We start from the raw sequence: 18,332 nt of genomic DNA on the forward strand, positions 1-18,332 counted from the left end.
TATTAACTAAATGTTCAATATTATCCACATTTACATGGATACATCTGAAAATGCTGTTTGCACATCAAAGGTTTCCATCCAAGAAAAGCATTATAAACATATACTGCAGCATATGTTTATAGTACTTCAGTATATTAATGGAAGTTATTGAGGAGGAAACAAAACAATTAAATTTAACAAACAAAACAAAAACCCAAGTTTGAAATCAGGCAGGTCTGCACTTTTTCCTTCTGCCTAGAATTCCCTGCTGATATTTTTTAATAAAAGAAATTATTAAACAGACTTAGAACTGCAGCATTGTTACTTAAGTGTGGACTGAAGCCAAAACTGAAGACACATCTTTGTTTTCAGATGCAGACAAAAAATAAAACTGAAGTGCAAAAATCAGTACTCCGTACACTCAGTGCAGTGATGAGCTGTCAGAACAGGACTGGAAGAATATAATTACAGAATATCATCTCTAACAGGTGATTGATGTACAGTGTAAGGCTGTAACAGCACAACGCTCCCAGGACTCCAGGAAAACCTATTTTAAAGTGACCTCTGAAAGCAGCACGTCACACTTAGACGTACAAAGACGCAAAGTGAAACGGCTCACTACAAACTCTGGAGCACAAACTGGAAAAGAAATTAAACGCTACAGCAGTTTGAGGACAGGTAAAACCTACCAACTCCTCCTCGGAAAACTTTATTCACCATTAGTCACTTTAAAAACTGTGCACAGGACGACAGCATTTACACTGGAAGACTGTCTGTTTTACTTAGGATTTTAAAGTCAGGCTCAATTAAGGAGAACTCAGTGGGTACCATGTGCCCCGTTTGTTTGATTAGCATCATTAGAGTACACAGAGACCCAGGCTTAAGCAGGGCACTTAAACAGCTGCCTTTATGAAAATTGTGTTACGCAGTTAACAAATTGTTCCAATTAAACTACAAGATGCATAAAATTATGATCCTAATGCTCCTATGGAAGAGTGCTGCCCAAAGGTGTTTGAAAGAGACAAGCAAGCATGATAGAGAAGAGTCGAGATGCTGAGACAAAGTAAAGCGCTCTCAGGGGCAGATTATTAAGCACATGTAATTAAAGGGCAGGAAAGGAGGACTACTGTACGTAGTGCAAATGCAGCCTAAAAAAACAAACAAACAAAAAACAAAACCCAGACATTTCTGCAGCCGCAATGATTCAGTACCAGTGGACACCGTGTGCGTCTTTTAATCAAAACTAGAGGAGACTGGGTGATGCAATTAGAAGAAACAGATTCACAAAATCCAATCAGGTTTTTTTTTTTAGCATTTGAGAGAAAGATGGCACAGCTATGTGGATGAGTATGACCAACGTGGTGCTGGTTTATGAAATATTAGTCAAATATAACCTAAAGAGCACGGCTGCCTATAACAGTGCTGTTAAAGGATTTTGATAAATTAAGCAAAAAATAAATAAATAAATAAAAAAAACTGAATTTGACCAGCACCCAGACACAAAATGAGGAAGAAAAAAATGTTTATTTTAAATAAAATTTAAACAAGCAGTTAAAAATAAATGTAAATATGTCTGGTCTGTTTTACATGGGTGGAGTTCAGAGAATGTGATTTACAAATGTGCACATGTCACCGAGTAATCTACATCAACTACAGTGACTTATTACAAAGACCAAGTGCAAGTTCGGGACGGGACGCAATTTGGCACAGGAACTGAGGTTAAAAGAGGAACGATAAGGCCTTGTATGTACAGGAACATGCCTCAGGTAAAATACATCCACCTCTGAGTGTGAATGTGTCTGTACATACATTTACACTATGTACTGATTGTTCTCTTGTTTGTGTGGCAGCAAGCTCTCTGCCCACCACCGACTACATCCTAATACTGATTCAGATGGATGTGAACAGAACTGAAAAAAATAAACAAAACAACCTTTTTGTTAAGGATTGGCTGCTGCTTTGAATCAAGTACTTCTTAATAAGAGCTGATGTGCTATTTACTCTTCACAGGCTCAGATGGTTCAGATTTCTGACTGTAAAACAACAGAACAAATGAATAACAAAAACCTTTAGATGAACACAAAGCTCACTGGAAGAGCCATCATCTCTCTGTAACAGTGTCAACTCTGTTGTACCTTCATCTCTCTTATTACTGTGACTACCAGTAACAGTCACTTTGTCACGTGTACCACTCATTCGCGCCATTCCTCTGTTCAGCAGTTAAAATGAGATTTTCTGAGCAAATTTCATGCACCATCTTTCCCCTAAAACAAAGCTTTCTACACATTCTTTTTAAAATCTAACACCCTTTTTCCTCCGTACGTGCATCAGCTGTGTCTAAGAATCCTGAGCAAATAATTAGAAATTTTCACTCTGTCCTCAGAAAGTCCAAGTTTAAAAATCCAGTTATGCAATCCACACTAATCTATTTCTCATCAGCTGAGAAAAACAAAACAAAACACATTGTCCTCTAAGCTTTCCCTCTTTTGCTAGAACTACGCATTTAGCTGCCTGAGGAGTGTGAAATGGTGAGCGAAATCATTAACCACAGCAGTCTTTAAAACAGAATCAGTAACAATAAAAAAAAACAAACAAACAAAAAAAAAAACCCACAAACAAACAAAAAAAACAACCTTGAAATGAAACTGGTTTTCGTTCAAAGGGAGTGTGAATATAGATTTGCCAAATCGCCTGGTGCCATGCTCATGCCCCACTTATCTCTGACACAGTCCAACCGACCCACACAGTCGCACTACCGGCTCTTGTTAAAATGGGAGCTTCTTCAGCTGCTCAAAGGTGATGAAGAACTGAGAAGTATGTTAAGGAAACAGACAGTGGATTGGCAGATACAAATACTTCAATGCATTTACCTTGCAAAAAAAGTTGGTATTCAAATTGCACCAATGAAAACACTGACAGAGAGCATCATTGCCAGCACTACGATGGTTCATGGGGTAGGCTGAACAAACTCACCAAGTCCATTACTTGATTGCCATACAAGTCAATTTAATTTGTACTGTGCAAAAGTCTCAAGCCTCCTTTAATTTCTTTATATTTTTCGTTCAAGGAGCCAGACTTTCTTTAAAAGTACAGCCAGTGGCCAGCCGTTACCAAAAAAAAAAAAAAAAAGTTATTTAGCAATACAAAACAAACAAAAAGAAACATACTTCACTCATAAATATAAACTGATTAGTGTGTAATTATGTTATCTAAGAAACTGATGCATTCTCATAAATGCATAAAATGAATCCAATAAAAATACATAGGAGTAGGCACTGGTTTTGAACAGTGGCTGAGATGGACATCATCCTTCTGCTTAATGGAGTAATGGAATGCAAAGGTCGAGGAGAGGAGAACTCATAGGCATTTATGTGACATGGAGGCAGTGAAATTAATTAAGTTGAGGATAAAATAAGCTTTCTATACATTTGAACCTTGAATACAGGAGGAGCGATGCAGTTTTCGTCCTGGTCGTGGAACACTGGACCAGCTCTTTATCCTCTCGAGGATACTCGAGGGCGCATGGGAGTTTGCCCAACCGGTCTACATGTGTTTTGTGGACTTGGAGAAGGCATTCGACCGTGTCCCTCGGGGGGTCCTGTGGAGGGTGCTCTGGCAGTATGGGGTGTCTGGCCCATTGCTATGGGCCATTCAGTCCTTATACGACCGTTGCAAGAGCTTGGTCCGCATAGCCGGCAATAAGTCTGACTCGTTCCTGGTGGGTGATGGGCTCCGCCAGGGCTGCCCTTTGTCTCCGGTTCTGTTCATAATTTTTATGGACAGAATTTCTAGGTGTAGCAAGTGGCGGAAGGCTTTCACTTCAGTGGTCTCAGGATCTCATCTCTGCTTTTTGCAGAGGATGTGGTTCTGTTGGCTTCATCAGGTGATGGCATCCAGCTCGCCTTGGAACGGTTTGCAGCCAAGTGTGAAGTTGTGGGAATGAGAATCAGCACCTCCAAATCTGAGGCCATGGTCCTCAGCCGGAAAAGGGTGGAGTGCCCACTCCGGGTCAGGGTCTCGTCCCTGACCTGGAGGGGTCTTGTTCATGAGTGACGGGAGAAGGGAGCCGGAGATCGACAGACGGATTGGTGTAGCGGTTGCAATGATGCGGACGCTGTACCGGTCTGTTGTGGTGAAGAGAGAGCTGAGTGTAAAAGCGAAGCTCTCAATTTACCGGTCGATCCACGTCCCTCCCCTCACCTATGGTCATGAGCTGTGGGTAGTGACCGAAAGAACGAGATCGTGAACACAAGCTGCGGAAATGGGCTTCCTCCGAAGGGTGGCTGGCCTCTCCCTTAGAGATAGGGTGATAAGTTCGGCCATTTGGGAGGGGCTCAGAGTAGAGCCACTGCTCCTCCACATCAAAAGGAGACAGTTGAGGTGGTTCGGGTATCTGAAAAGGATGCCTCCTGGGCGAGGTTTTCCAGGCATGTCCCACTGGGAAGAGGCCCCGGGGCAGACCCAGATCATGCTGGAGAGATTATATCTCTCGGCTGGCCTGGGAACGCCTGGGTGTTCCCCCAGATAAGCTGGAGGAGGTGACTATGGAGAGGGAGGTCTGGGCTTCTCTGCTTGGGCTGCTGCCCTCGCGACCCAGCCCCGGATAAGTGGAAGAAAATGGATGGATGGACAAAATAAGAAGTGGCAGGCCTAAAAACTGGAAGTCATGTCCACTGGGATTTATAACTACCCTGGTATACCATAACACCATGATATAGCCCGAGTCTAATAGGGATGGCCAAATGCTAAATTTTAAAGTACTAGCAGTTTTTTTCCATATTATATATCTAGATTTACTGTTTCTGATCCTATTCCAGGTCTTTTATGGAATTAATTATTTTTCTAAGAACTAGAAATGATCCAAGTTCAAGTTTTGTTTACTTTAAAGGATACAATGATGTTCCAAGGTCCCAGTCGTAGCCAGTTAGGCCAAAATCCCTTGTAGAGAGCAAAGAAGCCTTCATTCCTCCACGTCTGCATCAGTCCATCCAATGTTCCTTTGTAAATGGGGTTTCCAGACAAAACTCGCTGGTTCATCATTCGAGTTCTGACCACATCTACAGGATTGGAGGCCAGTGCCCCCGCCAAGCCACATGCAAAACTTGAACTGCAGAAAAACACAGAATGCAGATTAACTACAGCTGTTGCCACTGCACAGCTAAAGACAGACTTTAAGAATAGTTTAAACTTACATGAAATGTGCTAAAATAGTGTCTCCCATGAGGCCGGAACGAAGGAGGTGCTTCTTTGTTATGTCATAGACAGGAAGTTCCACTCCGACAACAATAGCTGCTCGCTGTGCTGTGGGGATGACACCCTGAAGACGTGAAGGATGGAGAAAATGAATCAGACCGTAACACACTTACAGTGCAACTCAGTGAACAGAATGAAGCAAGATGGGTGCCTATTTTCCTTGGGGGCATAGAAAAGTTGCTTTTAGGCTTTGTGCTAAACTGTGGATAGATTGGACCAGATTAATTTGTAAAGAAATCACGTGAAGAGCTAGACCAGACCTTACTGTAACTTTTATGGTCAAAAACACCTTGACCTAGCTATACAGCGAAATGCAGCACTCACTCTCCACAGCCCTCTGGTGCCCTCTGTCTGGTAGATGTTGATGAAGTTGGACATCATGCTGCCTTGGAGCAGGCTGCCCTGTGCCTGCATTCTGATCTAAAACAAATGGAAACACAAAACAGTTGCTAAACCTTTGGCTCATGGATTAGGTTTAAAAACAGAAAAAGGTTCAACTATAAAGTTACTAGTATTATGTTTCATGAGTGAGTATTTCTCAGCATATCAGTGTCACAACTGCTGTTTAATAAATAATAAAGCAGTGCTTTGATATTGACAGCACACACATTCCAATATCCTAGGGCTTACTGCCAACATTAGTAGTCACCTTGAGAACATCTGTAGGGTTGGCCAAAGAGGACGACAGGACTCCAGACACGACGCCGCAGAAGACGTTGATGACCATCGTCTCATCTGTCACAAAATTACACAAATTGAGTCAAGGCAGAGCCAAAACCAACCAGCAAACTAGCAAATACTAGATCATCCTATAATTAACTATGAATTGATGTCTAAAGGGTTATTTCTAGAGATAACGTAAATTTTATGAACACTTAATTCTTGCTTTGTGTATCAGTTTTGGTACACTATTGCATCTTCTCTGGGTCTAAACATCAGTGTAATTATTTAGAACAGCAACCGAGACAACTCAGTACAATTATTATTATTCTTCTTAATGTCTGTAGATTACAGAACAAAGTGTTAATTTTGCAAGGATCCAGTTACTGTATAGTGTATACAGTTTAAAATATAAATACAATTTCTTTAATGCAAACTAACTTAAAGTGTTGACTTTTTGTGACATTAACAAAAAAAAAAAAAAACCCCACATATTGGCATTATTTTAGGGCCTGTTTTGAAACATCTGTTGAGGAAGAAAAGTTCAATTGTTTTTGCACCTTGTACTTTCAACATCTCACATCAACGTCTGATCACAATGAGAAAAATCGACATATCAAAGAATCAACCCTTTTAAATATCTTACATCCTTAAAAAATGACAAATCAAGAGTAGAGCTCAACTGATATATCAGTCTCTCTCATTTCAGCATTAGTGTAAATGTTGATGTTGTTGTTCACACTTTTTTACATTTCTTATAATGCTGAAAATAATCCTCATGAAAATGTATAAATGGTATTATCACAGTTCAGTGTTTACAGCTGTTTCTAGACAGATATGAGAGTTTTCTTGCAGTCCAACAGTACTAGCCATTAAAGTCTGAGCATGCGCTAAAAAAAAACGAAACCCAAAGTTGCCAAAAATAAATTTAAATTAAAAAAAGGAAATGGCCTGAAAACAACAACATAAAGCAGAATGGAGTAGGCAACACGGCTAAGCAGACAATGCATAGTCAAGTGACACCTTAATGGCAAGTTGTTAACTAACTTGTATAAGATCTTTTGCTAGTAGGTGAGAACCTACCCAACCTCTGACTATTTTTCTCTTTAAATGCATACTACAGAATATTGTGTATCAACAGTAGCAAATGATACACTGGAATTATTTGAACTCCACAGAAATCATTATTAGCCTCAAAAAGAAACATTAGCCGTTAGCCTGTCTCTTAACTAGAGCCTGTCTGAAATGAAGTTCTCTTAATTTTGAGTAAAAGCTACAAAATTAGGATAGCTATTTCTGGAAGGTGGAAAGGTTAAAAATATGCTAAAAGGCACCAAGTTGAAATTACAGATTCCTATTCAGAGCTCTTATCAAGCACACAGTACTTCACAGTCAGTTTTAAGAGAAGAGAGAAGGAGAAAATCAAAGGCGTAACCATTGTTTGGCTTATCTAATTTTCTCATATTTTCTATAATCTACATTGTGCATACTGGCTTAAAAACATTCAGATGGTTGATCTCATTTGTAGTAACCAAATGTGGTGTCTACACTGGATCAAGGAATAGAAATCTGACATTAGCAGTACAACAGTGTAATCGCTGTGTTGCTTATTAAGGACAGAAATGTACACATTTCCCTGTGATTTGTGGTCTCAAATAAGGTCAGTGCAAGTACAAGCTGGCAAGTGTGCTGACAAATGCCATCTAAATTCAATTTTATTATATTTTATACTGACTTTTGTTATTTAGCATCAAACCACAACAACTATTGCCAAGGTGGCTGGGATGGTGCCTCCCCCCCTCCCACTTATGTCTTTGGATGACAGTTACTTAAACTAAATTAGGCAGGTGCATAAATTTGGACACCCCAACAGAAAAATTACATCAATATTTAGTAGATCCTCCTTTTACAGAAATAACACCTCCAAACACTTCTTATAGCTTCCAATGAGAGTCTGGATTCTGGTTGAAGGTATTTTGGACCTTTTGTCTTTACAAAACATCTCCAGTTCAGTCGGGTTTGATGGTTTCAGAGCATGGACAGCCCGCTTTAAGTCACACCATAGATTTTCAATAATATTCAGGTCTGGGGACTGAGATGGCCATTCCAGAACATTGTACTTGTTCCTCCTGCATTCGTCTCCCATACAGCATCTCCTCGTGCAAAGTGCACTGAATAGTTGAACGATGGACAGTGACACCATCTGCAGGAAGATGATGTTGTAGGTCTTTGGAGCTGGTGTGTGGGTTGACTATGACCGTTCTCACCATCCTTTCCCTCTGCTTATCTAAGATTTTCCTTGACCTGTCACTTCCAGCCTCAATTACAATTGTGGTCTTCCATTTCCTCACTATGTTCCTCACAGTGGAAACTGACAGCTGAAATCTCCGAGATAGTTTTTTGTATACTTCCCCTAAACCATGATGTTGAACAATCTCTTTGAGAGTTGTTTTGAGGCTCCCATGTAGCCACTCTCAAGAGAAGATGCAAAGAGGAGAAAAACTTGCAATTGGCCACCCTAAATACCCTTTCTCGTGACTGGATTTACCTGTGTATGTAGGTCAAGGGTCAATGAGCTTACCAAACAAATTTTATGTTTCAATAATTAGTGCTAAAGGTATTCAAATCAATAAAACAACAAGGGTGCCCAAATTTATGCACCTGCCTAATTTAGTTTAAGTAACTATTGCACACTTTCTGTAAATCCTATAAACTTCATTTCACTTCTCAAATATCATTGTGTTTGTCTGCTATAAGATATATTTAAATGAAATTGCTGATCCAAACAACCAATGATTTATGAAGGAAAAACGTGAAAATTATCAGGGGTGCCCAAACTTTTGCATACCACAGTATATAAAAAGGAAGCCAATTTCAGTCTCAAACAACATCACTTTCCTTTTCTGGCAAAAATAAAAAAATAAAAAAAAATTATGCAATTTTGTGCTGTGCACACTTAATATCAAATATATGTTTGACAAATGGATAAAAGCTTATCAGAGTATCAGTATCAAAACAGCCTCTTTCATAGTTTCCTGCCTTTTCCATCCCCACTCATCTTTCTGTCCCTTCCTTCCTTCCTTACTGGACGCACTTTGCCTGTTGTTTAGCTTGCAAATTACTGCCGGGATGTTAACTCACTCACTTCCAGATGGGTCAACACAGGTGTTGTACTGTCGCTCTATTCAGAGGAAATATGTTGGAAAAAAGAAATGTCCAACTTAACCTGGGTAAAATGTTGGGACCTCAGTGTGTGTTTATCAAGGCTGATTTTGATTTTTAACAAATAAAGGACATCCGCTCAGCTAAGGTGAATGTATTTTATTCATTACCAGGGGCAAATTATCATATAACTGCTTTACTTTCAACCATTTCCAACAAACATACAAACATCATTAACCTCTTTTCATCCACTTAATCTCAAACAAGTGACAACACAACATCCAATATTTTGCAATCCAAACAAGGAAGAAAAGATTTGCAAGGGGTTTTTTCATGTTTGATGCACAAAACTAGCATTGATTGCAAACAAAGAAAAAAGAATGAGCATGAAAAAATGAAAAGCAAGAGAAGCACGGTCATGCACAATCAATTTTTGGTTCACCTGCCATGGAGACTTTTATAGTTATGAAACTGCACCAGCCCCAGATTTATCCAAATGAAGAGCATTTTAGAAGCCGAATTTTGTGTTAATTATTCCACACTACAATGTTAAATGACTCTGATATTCTGCTGTTTGGTTTGAAGGGTTAAAAATATGACTTGCATAGTAATAAAAAAAATAAAAAAATACTGGCTTGAAGTCAAATTGAGGTAAATCAGTGCACTGCGGAGTTTAGTTATGCTCTATTCCTTTCAATGTCAGTATATCTTGATGATCAACTCAACACTTGGCAAGAAAAAGAGAACTGGCTGTTGTGTCTCAGGGAGCCGTTAGAGAAGGACATTTATTGATATTCACTCTTAATGGTTCTAATCCTAGGCTTCAAAGTTCGCCTTAAAGATCATGGCAGGCTTGTAAAGAGCTCGCTTTGTGTAGACAGTTTTTACCATTTAAAAAATAAATAAATAAACAGCAATATTAATCTTTTCCCCTTTCTCCTGTCTAATTCCAAGCATCCACTCTTCAAGGCCAACACCACAAACCTCTACTAGTTCCTGTCCACCACTAAATTAGATATTGTCAGCAGCCACCAGCGAAGAAGACGACGAAGAAAGATCGTCAATAATAATGATGACGTTGCTGGGAAAAAAATGATCAAACATCTTAATGAGTGTAGTTGTAACACATTATCTTTGCCTGAGTTGTGCTCCCTGTTGCTGTGCATATGCAGAGCTGCCTACATTTTAACTGTGCTAAGTCCAGCAGAACCTGCGTGAGCAGAAAATAAGCAAAGGGAGTTCTGTCAAAAAAAATTTCTCTGGAGCATCTCTATTTCAGCCTGCCATTAAGTGTTTGGCCTTTACCTTTGTGACAGATCCCTTTCCTCTCCTGGGAACACACAAGTGAATAACATAGTATGTTTAAACCATTTGGAGTTCATTTTGTAAGCTTACTGATCCTCAAGATGCAATGCAAATATCACTCACACTTCAACGGTGATTTGATTCCAGTTGGAAACACAAATCCCCTTTGGAGGGGTGTCAGAAAGGGCATCGGGCTCAAAACTCTGCCAATCTCTCAAACCATTAGCTACTTGTTATGGCGAATCTTGTAAGGAAGATCCTAAATATCCATTTAGTCATCATTACTGGGTATGCTGATGGAAGACCTCCCCCAAAACAAAACAAAAAAACAACAACAACAAAAAGAAAACCCTTTATAGGGGTGGGTAACATAGAGGGATAGGGCTGCACCATAAACAGAACCCAATTTAGCTTTTTAGCCTCCACAACAATCCCAGATTTAGACTTTTTGTTTTTATTTCACTTTATTTTCAGTTAGTTTACTTGTCTGTGTTCAGCTTTTAATTATTTGAAAATGTTTAGTTTTAGTTTCCTATTGTTTCAGTGGTAGTTTATAATTTTCCATTAGTACAGTTTGGAGGGTGTTCAGATATTTGGAGAAATTTAGAAAGAAAAAAGATCAACAGCATCACAAATGCACCTCTGTGTAAAGCAGGGGTAAGGGCAACTCCAGGCCTCGAGGGCCAGTGTCCTGCAGGTTTTAGATATCACCCTGGGTCAACACACCTGAATCACATGATTAGTTCTTACCAGGCCTCTGGAGAACTACAAGACATGGTGAGGAGTTAATTTAGCCATTTGAATCAGCTGTGTTGGATCAAGGACACATCTAAAACCTGCAGGACACCGGCCCTCAAGGACTGGAGTTGCATATCAGTGCTGTAAAGAGATGACCAAAGTGCCACATAACTGTCTTGGGTTTTCTATTTCCCTCCCAAAAAGTCAAAGTTCTATTTATTGCACAGCCCAGTGTCTTTACCCATACGGAAAGAAAATAATAAATGATATGTGATTACTCATGAAGTGGCCACTTTCATGAGTAAATGATATAAGGCTTACATGATTTACTCATGAAATGTCTTCCTATTACTTCAATATCTGTTTGAGTAGATCAAGCATACAAGTTTCATTATATATACTTTTTAAGGATCTTATATCTGTTTTCACTCTTATATGTCTTTCCATACAAGTTTCACACAAGACAGATTCAAACTTTATAAGATTTATATATATCTTTTCCATATGGGTATATTAACACATTAGCTAAAATGCTTTACATAGTTTTTCCATTTCATATGTTAAAAGGGGTCAAAGATATGACTCTGAATAGCAGCATCAGTTAACCAGCTAAAATGCAAATGTAAGAAAATGACTCTCTGTCCGTTCTGTTTTTATTATAGGCAAGATCAGATAGCTTAAAAAGCATTTGCTTACTGTAATCTCTGGTTTTGGCTGAGCCCAAACTAAAATCTTGCAAATCAAATGCATGTTAAAGGACATTGTATCAGTTTACTGTGATAGGTAATATAATAATTGTTATTCTAAATTTTATGCCGTATTAAAACACCTACATGGTTGGCCAGTTGTCTGGTTTAGCTTCACCCAAGTATGCTATACTATCAAGTTTTCAGCTGGGTTCTGTGTAACTAACTAATGAAACCCTGTGAATTAAAGACAGTCTAAAATTTGCCTTTTAAGGAGAACTTAGTAAAGGGACACAAAAAAAAAAAAAAAAAAAAAAGATATTAGAGTTAGAAATAGTGGTACCAACCTTCTGGCTGACTGACAAATAGCCTCTTCAGAGAATTGTAGGTTCCTATCTCTATTGTCCCAGAGCCTGTCTGAAAGTAGCCTGTAAATTCTGTGAGGAGAAGTATTGCTAACATGGGAATGGCTGGTGATATTAAAGTCCTGTTTGTGGCACATTAGTATAGGTGAGGGGGCAAACTCCTCAAGATGGGTGGTGACCATGGTGGTCATGGTGCGCTTACCTGCTGCTCTCTGGCAGGTAGCTCCATGCCCTCCTGGGTTTTAAATGCACCTTAGAACACACATGCATCAACACTACAATGAGCGGGTGGAGGGAGGTTTGGAGTCTTCTTTCACCCCCGTTCTCTGCGGCCTGCTGGAGCGGGGGGGCTAGGAGGAGGAGTTGGCCGTCCGACTGCGGTCTGGAGTGTGGGGCCTCCCTGCTGCTGCGGAGTCGGGGCGGTCTGCCTCTCCCCACCGCAGGGAAAAGGGTAACACCACCTGGGTCTGGGTGCACTTCCCCCCTCCAGGGGCAAGGGTACCTAGACCCGGTTTGTAGAGTACGCTTGGGGAGTGTGATCGTGTGTACAGCGTCTCTTCATGTCTGTCTCCACGTTGGTTGAGTGTGGAGTAAGTGCATATGAGAGCATGAGGGTGGGAATGGATGTTTGTGTCTGTGTGTGCCTGTATGTCTGTGTCTATATGTCAGTTAAGAAAAACCACATGGTGAACAACCATCCAGCTTTTCTCCTTCAGAAGGTGAGTACCAAAGGGCTGAAGATGAGTGTGGCTGATAAATGAGAAGCAAATGAGTCCCACACTTTCCCACACTTTTTGCTTTTCTCAGACTGCAACATCCTCAACTTGTGTCTTATTCCACCCACGAGAAATGTGAGCAGAGGAGTGGAGGCAATATGAATTTAACAGAATGAGAACATATTTGCCTCTGCGCCTCAGTTAAAGAGGGCATGTGGTGCAGCTTCATCATAAATTGGTTTGTTACTGCCCACCTACTGATGTATGCTACGATCTCAGATGTAACAGCGCTCATGACATGGTACCATTTAGGACTTAGTTAAATTGAGAAGGGTGCAACATGACCAAATGTGAAATCATACACACAAGAGCAAAAAGTCTGATTAGCAGCTTCCCCTGCTTGCCTGTTCTCTATGCTCTCCACACGAATTTTAAGAATTCAAACATTTTTCAGTATGGTGGAAAAAGACCGATTTCCTGGTCACTGGCAGGAGGATAGAGGACAGAAGAGACAAGGAGGCATAATTTAGAGAACTCAGAGGACTTTAGGCTTTACTTGGGCAGCCAACCCAAGTATATTAATTATTTTCCCGCCTTGTGGTTTCCCTAACAGCTCGCCAGCTAGCTACTCTGGCAATCCATGATATTACTGACCTTCCACCAGCTCCAATCCAAGATAGTGGAGTTGGAGTTCATCCACAGGGTGAGAGACAGCTGACTACATTGTTCAGGTATTTATGGCCACAAAGTACTTCACAAATATTTCCACTGGAGAATTTATTAACTGTGTTATTCAATAACTCATTTAAGAAAATGTGTGCAAAGAAAGGAGTCACAAATGTGAACACAGGGTTGCTTAATTATGGGTTTTTTTGGTCCAGTAAGACTATAGATATTCATCACGATCACTCAAAAGGAAGGGATTTATTGAATAAGAAAAGAGTTGTTTAACTAGATTTCCTATGAACCCGGACCTCGTGCATGTGTACAAGTGGCAAATAAAATATTTTATCTTCATCTTTCTTAAACTTTTATTATACCTTACCTAACAAAAGCTAAATAAACTAAACCAAACATACAGCAGCATGGCAGGGATTTTTATTAAGGGGTAAAAATCAAGGAAAGAGATGTGTTGAAGGCCAAAAGAGAAAATTATTTCAAAGTAGAAGCAGCACAAATATTGTTTAGGCTGAAATTCAAATTCATTTATTGCATAGCCCTGTGTACAGACACCTTGCAGCTCATATAGTTATATTTTTTTGCATATCATATATTTTTACTATATTTCTCATATGCTGTCTTTATACATTTATTATTCCTTTAAATGATCACTTATTCTATTTCTCCATTTTATATGAGCATTTTTTGCATCTGTTGTGGACAGCAAAGGAAAAATTTAGTTGTACAGGGAAACATGTTGGGAAATATTTTGTTATATGCAGATATTTTGTGCATATGACAATAACACTTTGAAACTTCAATGTGAGAAACACTGACAGTGGTGAGTTTATTTTTAACCAGTGGAGTGCATTCATATTTACTGAGGTTCATATCCCGACCAACCTAAGCTGCTGACCACTCTAACCATACGTGACCCGACTCCCTTCTACCCCCCTTCCACAAAATATCATGAAGCTAAAATAGAATACTAAACTGCTTTAACAGAGCAGCCAGCAGCAGCCTGCGTCACCCATATATGATATCAGAAGTGAGTAGCAAGTAAGACTATTTGACTGCACAATGAGAGAAAAGAAAATGAGATCTCCCTGTCTTCTAGGAACAATAATTTACCTGGGACTGTATGCACACTCCCTGGAAATAAGAGCTGGTAGGACTGAAATTCTAAGGAAATCTTTATTCAAATAACCCCCACTTAAACTTACAGCGGAGTCTTATTTCAAAGTGTATTAGCTCTCAGTAAAGCTCAAATGAAAAACACTGGCGAGGGGGGCAGTCGCTTCTCTGCAGCACAAGCAATGTAGACAGGGAGATAGCAGAATTATTTATAACATTAGAGAAAATATTAAATACAAATGGACTTTCCTACATATAAGAAATGATGGAGCCAATCAATGAGGTTTTGGCATTCCACCAAAGAGATATAAACCAGATTTTTTAACATTGTTGCTACAGAGTTAAATTTATTAAGACTTTTCTGTACATCAAATGGCCCAGAAAATACAGGAAATGCTAAGACATCCGTTAGGTAAAGCAACACAGGCTCTTTGCCAACACTGCTTATGTGCACAGTCAGCCTACAAAGGCTCAGCTGAGTCAGAAAACAAAAACGTATTAAGCAAAGACAGGAATTTTTAATCTTGATCAAGCAATAGCATTCATGTAAACTAGAGAGATGCATCACGGAAAACCTTTCTACAGTGAAACTATGACATGTTATGCAGATCAAATGAGTGGCCTAAAAGATAATATTCCATACCCAGAGTAGAGCGCCCGAATGCCCTCCTCCTTCCCGATCCTGAACAGAGCATGGAACATGCCTCTGTAGCGCACCTCTGTGTACTGAGACTGACCTTGGACCTGTAGTCTGGTCTTAGTAAGGTCAATGGGAAATGTGCCTGAGAATGAAAAATAATGATAAATAGGGATTAAAAACACATTTTATGTGGTTTATTATTTTATTTTATTTATTTTATTATTTTAAAAAGACTCAGAATACAGAAACAAATGTATATCATGTAGCTCTATGTTCATATCATATACAGTAAACATCAATCATGTTAAAAGAGAAATCTTCTACTGAAGTCAATAGATGAGTTCTACAAGAGGAAAGATAGTGGTAGAAGCATAACTTCCAGAAAGTTTATTTTTGGCGTTTAAAAAAACAAACAAAAACAAACAAACAAAAAAAGATTAGTCTGAAATGAACACCTCAAAATTACATATTGATTATGACAAAACTATTATTAACAGTTACTTTAATCAGCACTCAAACCACAGATTATTCAACAGAATTAAACATTTACTTATTGTTTATATTAAAAAGAAGCATGTATTTTTTAGTTGCAGAACTTCTCATTCAGTTGCAAAAAAATAAACAAACAGGTCCATGTAAAATGGACTAACCCTGTCAGAACCGAGCAGAGAGTAAATCTGAACTTTTATGGAGACATTTGAGTGAAAGAATATGATGGGCTGAAAGCCAAAGTGTTGTTAAAATTTAAGTTTGAATGCCTCCATGGCTCTTGCTACTGGTTACTTGCTCTTAGAATGTCATTGTGTTATTAGTTTTACAACCCAATTCTAAGCAACATGTATTTAAACACAGGAAATGTATTTTTCTTCATTCTTTAAGACTCTAAATAGAGCAACAGATGAAATGTTTTAATTTTGTCTCATGTTCTCTGGGGGGAAAAAAAATAGAATAGCCCTTTATTGTCACTGTACATGTACAATGAAATTGGAGGTGCTCCACACCAACTGTACCGGAACAAAATATATAAATAGTAGACAATAGGATTAAATAGCAAAGAGTAGCTGATGAAGAGTGATTTAAATGGGCTTTTGCATGGAGCAAAAAATCTAAATATGATTTTGAATGTGATGATTGTGTGAGAGACACAAACTGAGGCTAAACACCAGACTTTTGTCAGCACTCAACAATCTGGACTGAACTTTGTGAATGCCACACACCTGCGATTGCAGAATGGGGAACACAATTATCACCAAATGGCTTTGACATTTTCTCTGCTACATGCACCATTTCCCTTTTTGGAGCCAGTGTTATCTGTAGTGATGCATTTTCCTACAATACTGGCGGTTAACCATTTGCATACAACGCGCTCTACTCGTGTTACATTAAAGCATATACCCCCGACTCCCAAAAAAATATATACAAAAAAACCCCAAAAATACACCTGATGGTCAATGTGTGGATATTGCGGCGCACCACGTACCGAATTCTGCGACAATCGAGGCCATCCCTCCGTAGATAAACGGCTTCCAGTTCAAGTTAGCCATCTCCGTGGCGGCGGCTGCTGCTTCCACCTGCTGCAGCCCCGCTAAAAATAGAAGAAGACCACCCAGACAGAGGTCAACGCAGTGCTGCCACCTCAGACAATACAACATGTCGACAAACATTGAGGTAAAAGAGGATGCTACAGATCAACGAAGTGCCTCAGCATCAGCATCCCAGCATACTGCGCCGGAAAGAGACGCCCCGCAGTATCGAACGCGGTGAGGAGAGCCGTCATATTTGTTGTGACCCTACTATTGGCTTATAATAAAGTCAATAACATTTTCGGCGTCTTGATTGGCTGGGGTGCAAGAGGCGGGCACGGAATGCGTTACCGATAGCAACAGTGCCAAGAGAAATAAATGAAGTTATTTATTATTACTACTAGTCATAGAATGACAAAGAAGCTATTTTATTAATGAAATCTAAATCATATGATGATATATACAGTTTTAATCATTTTATAAAATGGTCTTTTTTTTTCTTTTTTCTTTTTTTTTACAGAGATGATCGCCCACCTGCTTCCAGCGTTCCGCCTCGAAACAGATGGCTGCTGCTAGGCTAAATGCTACTTCTAAAAAATTACTAGCCGGTCTGTTAGCAAATTTACCAACTGGCAACCAGTTACTGTCAAACTGAACGTACCTGTGCTGTAGATAAAGTCCGCGACCTTCTATGCAGCTTGGTTTCCCATGTGTCAGAGAATAACTATGCATTGACTTTAATAAAATGCCAGCGGAAAACTTCTCACCTTTCGTTAGCTTCCCATTTACGCTAGCGCCAACTGTGGCAGAATTTGTAAAAACAGGATTTCCGTTAACACTTTCAAAATAAAACGCCTTTTGTCTAACTAAAGTAATCAAGCAATGTAATTTATGTCGTTACGGTTAAAGCAGTGTTCACACAAATAAAACATAAATAAACAAAGTAATGCTAAATGTAATTTCAGGTGGCTAAAAATGAAAACAGTGATCTTAAAATAAAGTTTCATGGAATAAACAATTTTAAACTAGTGATTTAGCTAGGCTACTGATGGTTTACTGTTGTTGCACTTATTTCTAAATGTTTATTGGGTGTTCATCTATACAAATATATAATTAACCACCACAGCTGATAGATCTTCAGGAAAGCTGAATTTGTTTTATTGGAGTTGTACTGTGGAACAGGTCTTCCCCTGAACAGTGTGAAACACGCAGTCATACAAAAGTAAGAAAAGTACATAGTTTTCTAATATCTTTTCAGGTAGCACATTAAATTAAAATCCATCCACAGCATTCAAACTGTGATATATTTAATCACACCCTAGCGTTTTCATCATCATATTTCTTTAATGAACCCTTACTCCTTTATCTTTGTGCTCTCAGTTGTATGGCAACACATATTCGGCATTTTTTTTTTCTTGCGTGTTTGCAACAGATGAGAGACTCCATTCTCAATAAAACATAAAATCGGCAACTTGAAACAACCCAAGTTTTTATTTTTTTCCGATTTCTTA

At 39.1% G+C, this 18,332-nt stretch overlaps 1 protein-coding gene across 1 annotated transcript; it reads right to left on the reverse strand.

The window, feature by feature from the left end:
• Window positions 1-1,484: 1,484 nt before the first annotated feature.
• Window positions 1,485-17,050, reverse strand: slc25a14 (solute carrier family 25 member 14). The gene is made up of 8 exons (XM_082548613.1): window positions 16,779-17,050; window positions 15,273-15,440; window positions 12,131-12,220; window positions 5,882-5,967; window positions 5,557-5,652; window positions 5,172-5,296; window positions 4,873-5,086; window positions 1,485-2,786 (listed from the first exon to the last, which is right to left on the reverse strand). The coding sequence occupies exons 1-8, from the start codon at window positions 16,960-16,962 to the stop codon at window positions 2,745-2,747; spliced, it is 1,005 nt and encodes a 334-aa protein (XP_082404739.1). The 5' UTR covers window positions 16,963-17,050; the 3' UTR covers window positions 1,485-2,744.
• Between the last annotated feature and the right edge of the window lie 1,282 nt (window positions 17,051-18,332).

Source organism: Aulonocara stuartgranti, assembly GCF_965226115.1.
Source record: "Aulonocara stuartgranti genome assembly, chromosome: 10".
In the NCBI taxonomy this organism is placed as follows: domain Eukaryota; kingdom Metazoa; phylum Chordata; class Actinopteri; order Cichliformes; family Cichlidae; genus Aulonocara; species Aulonocara stuartgranti.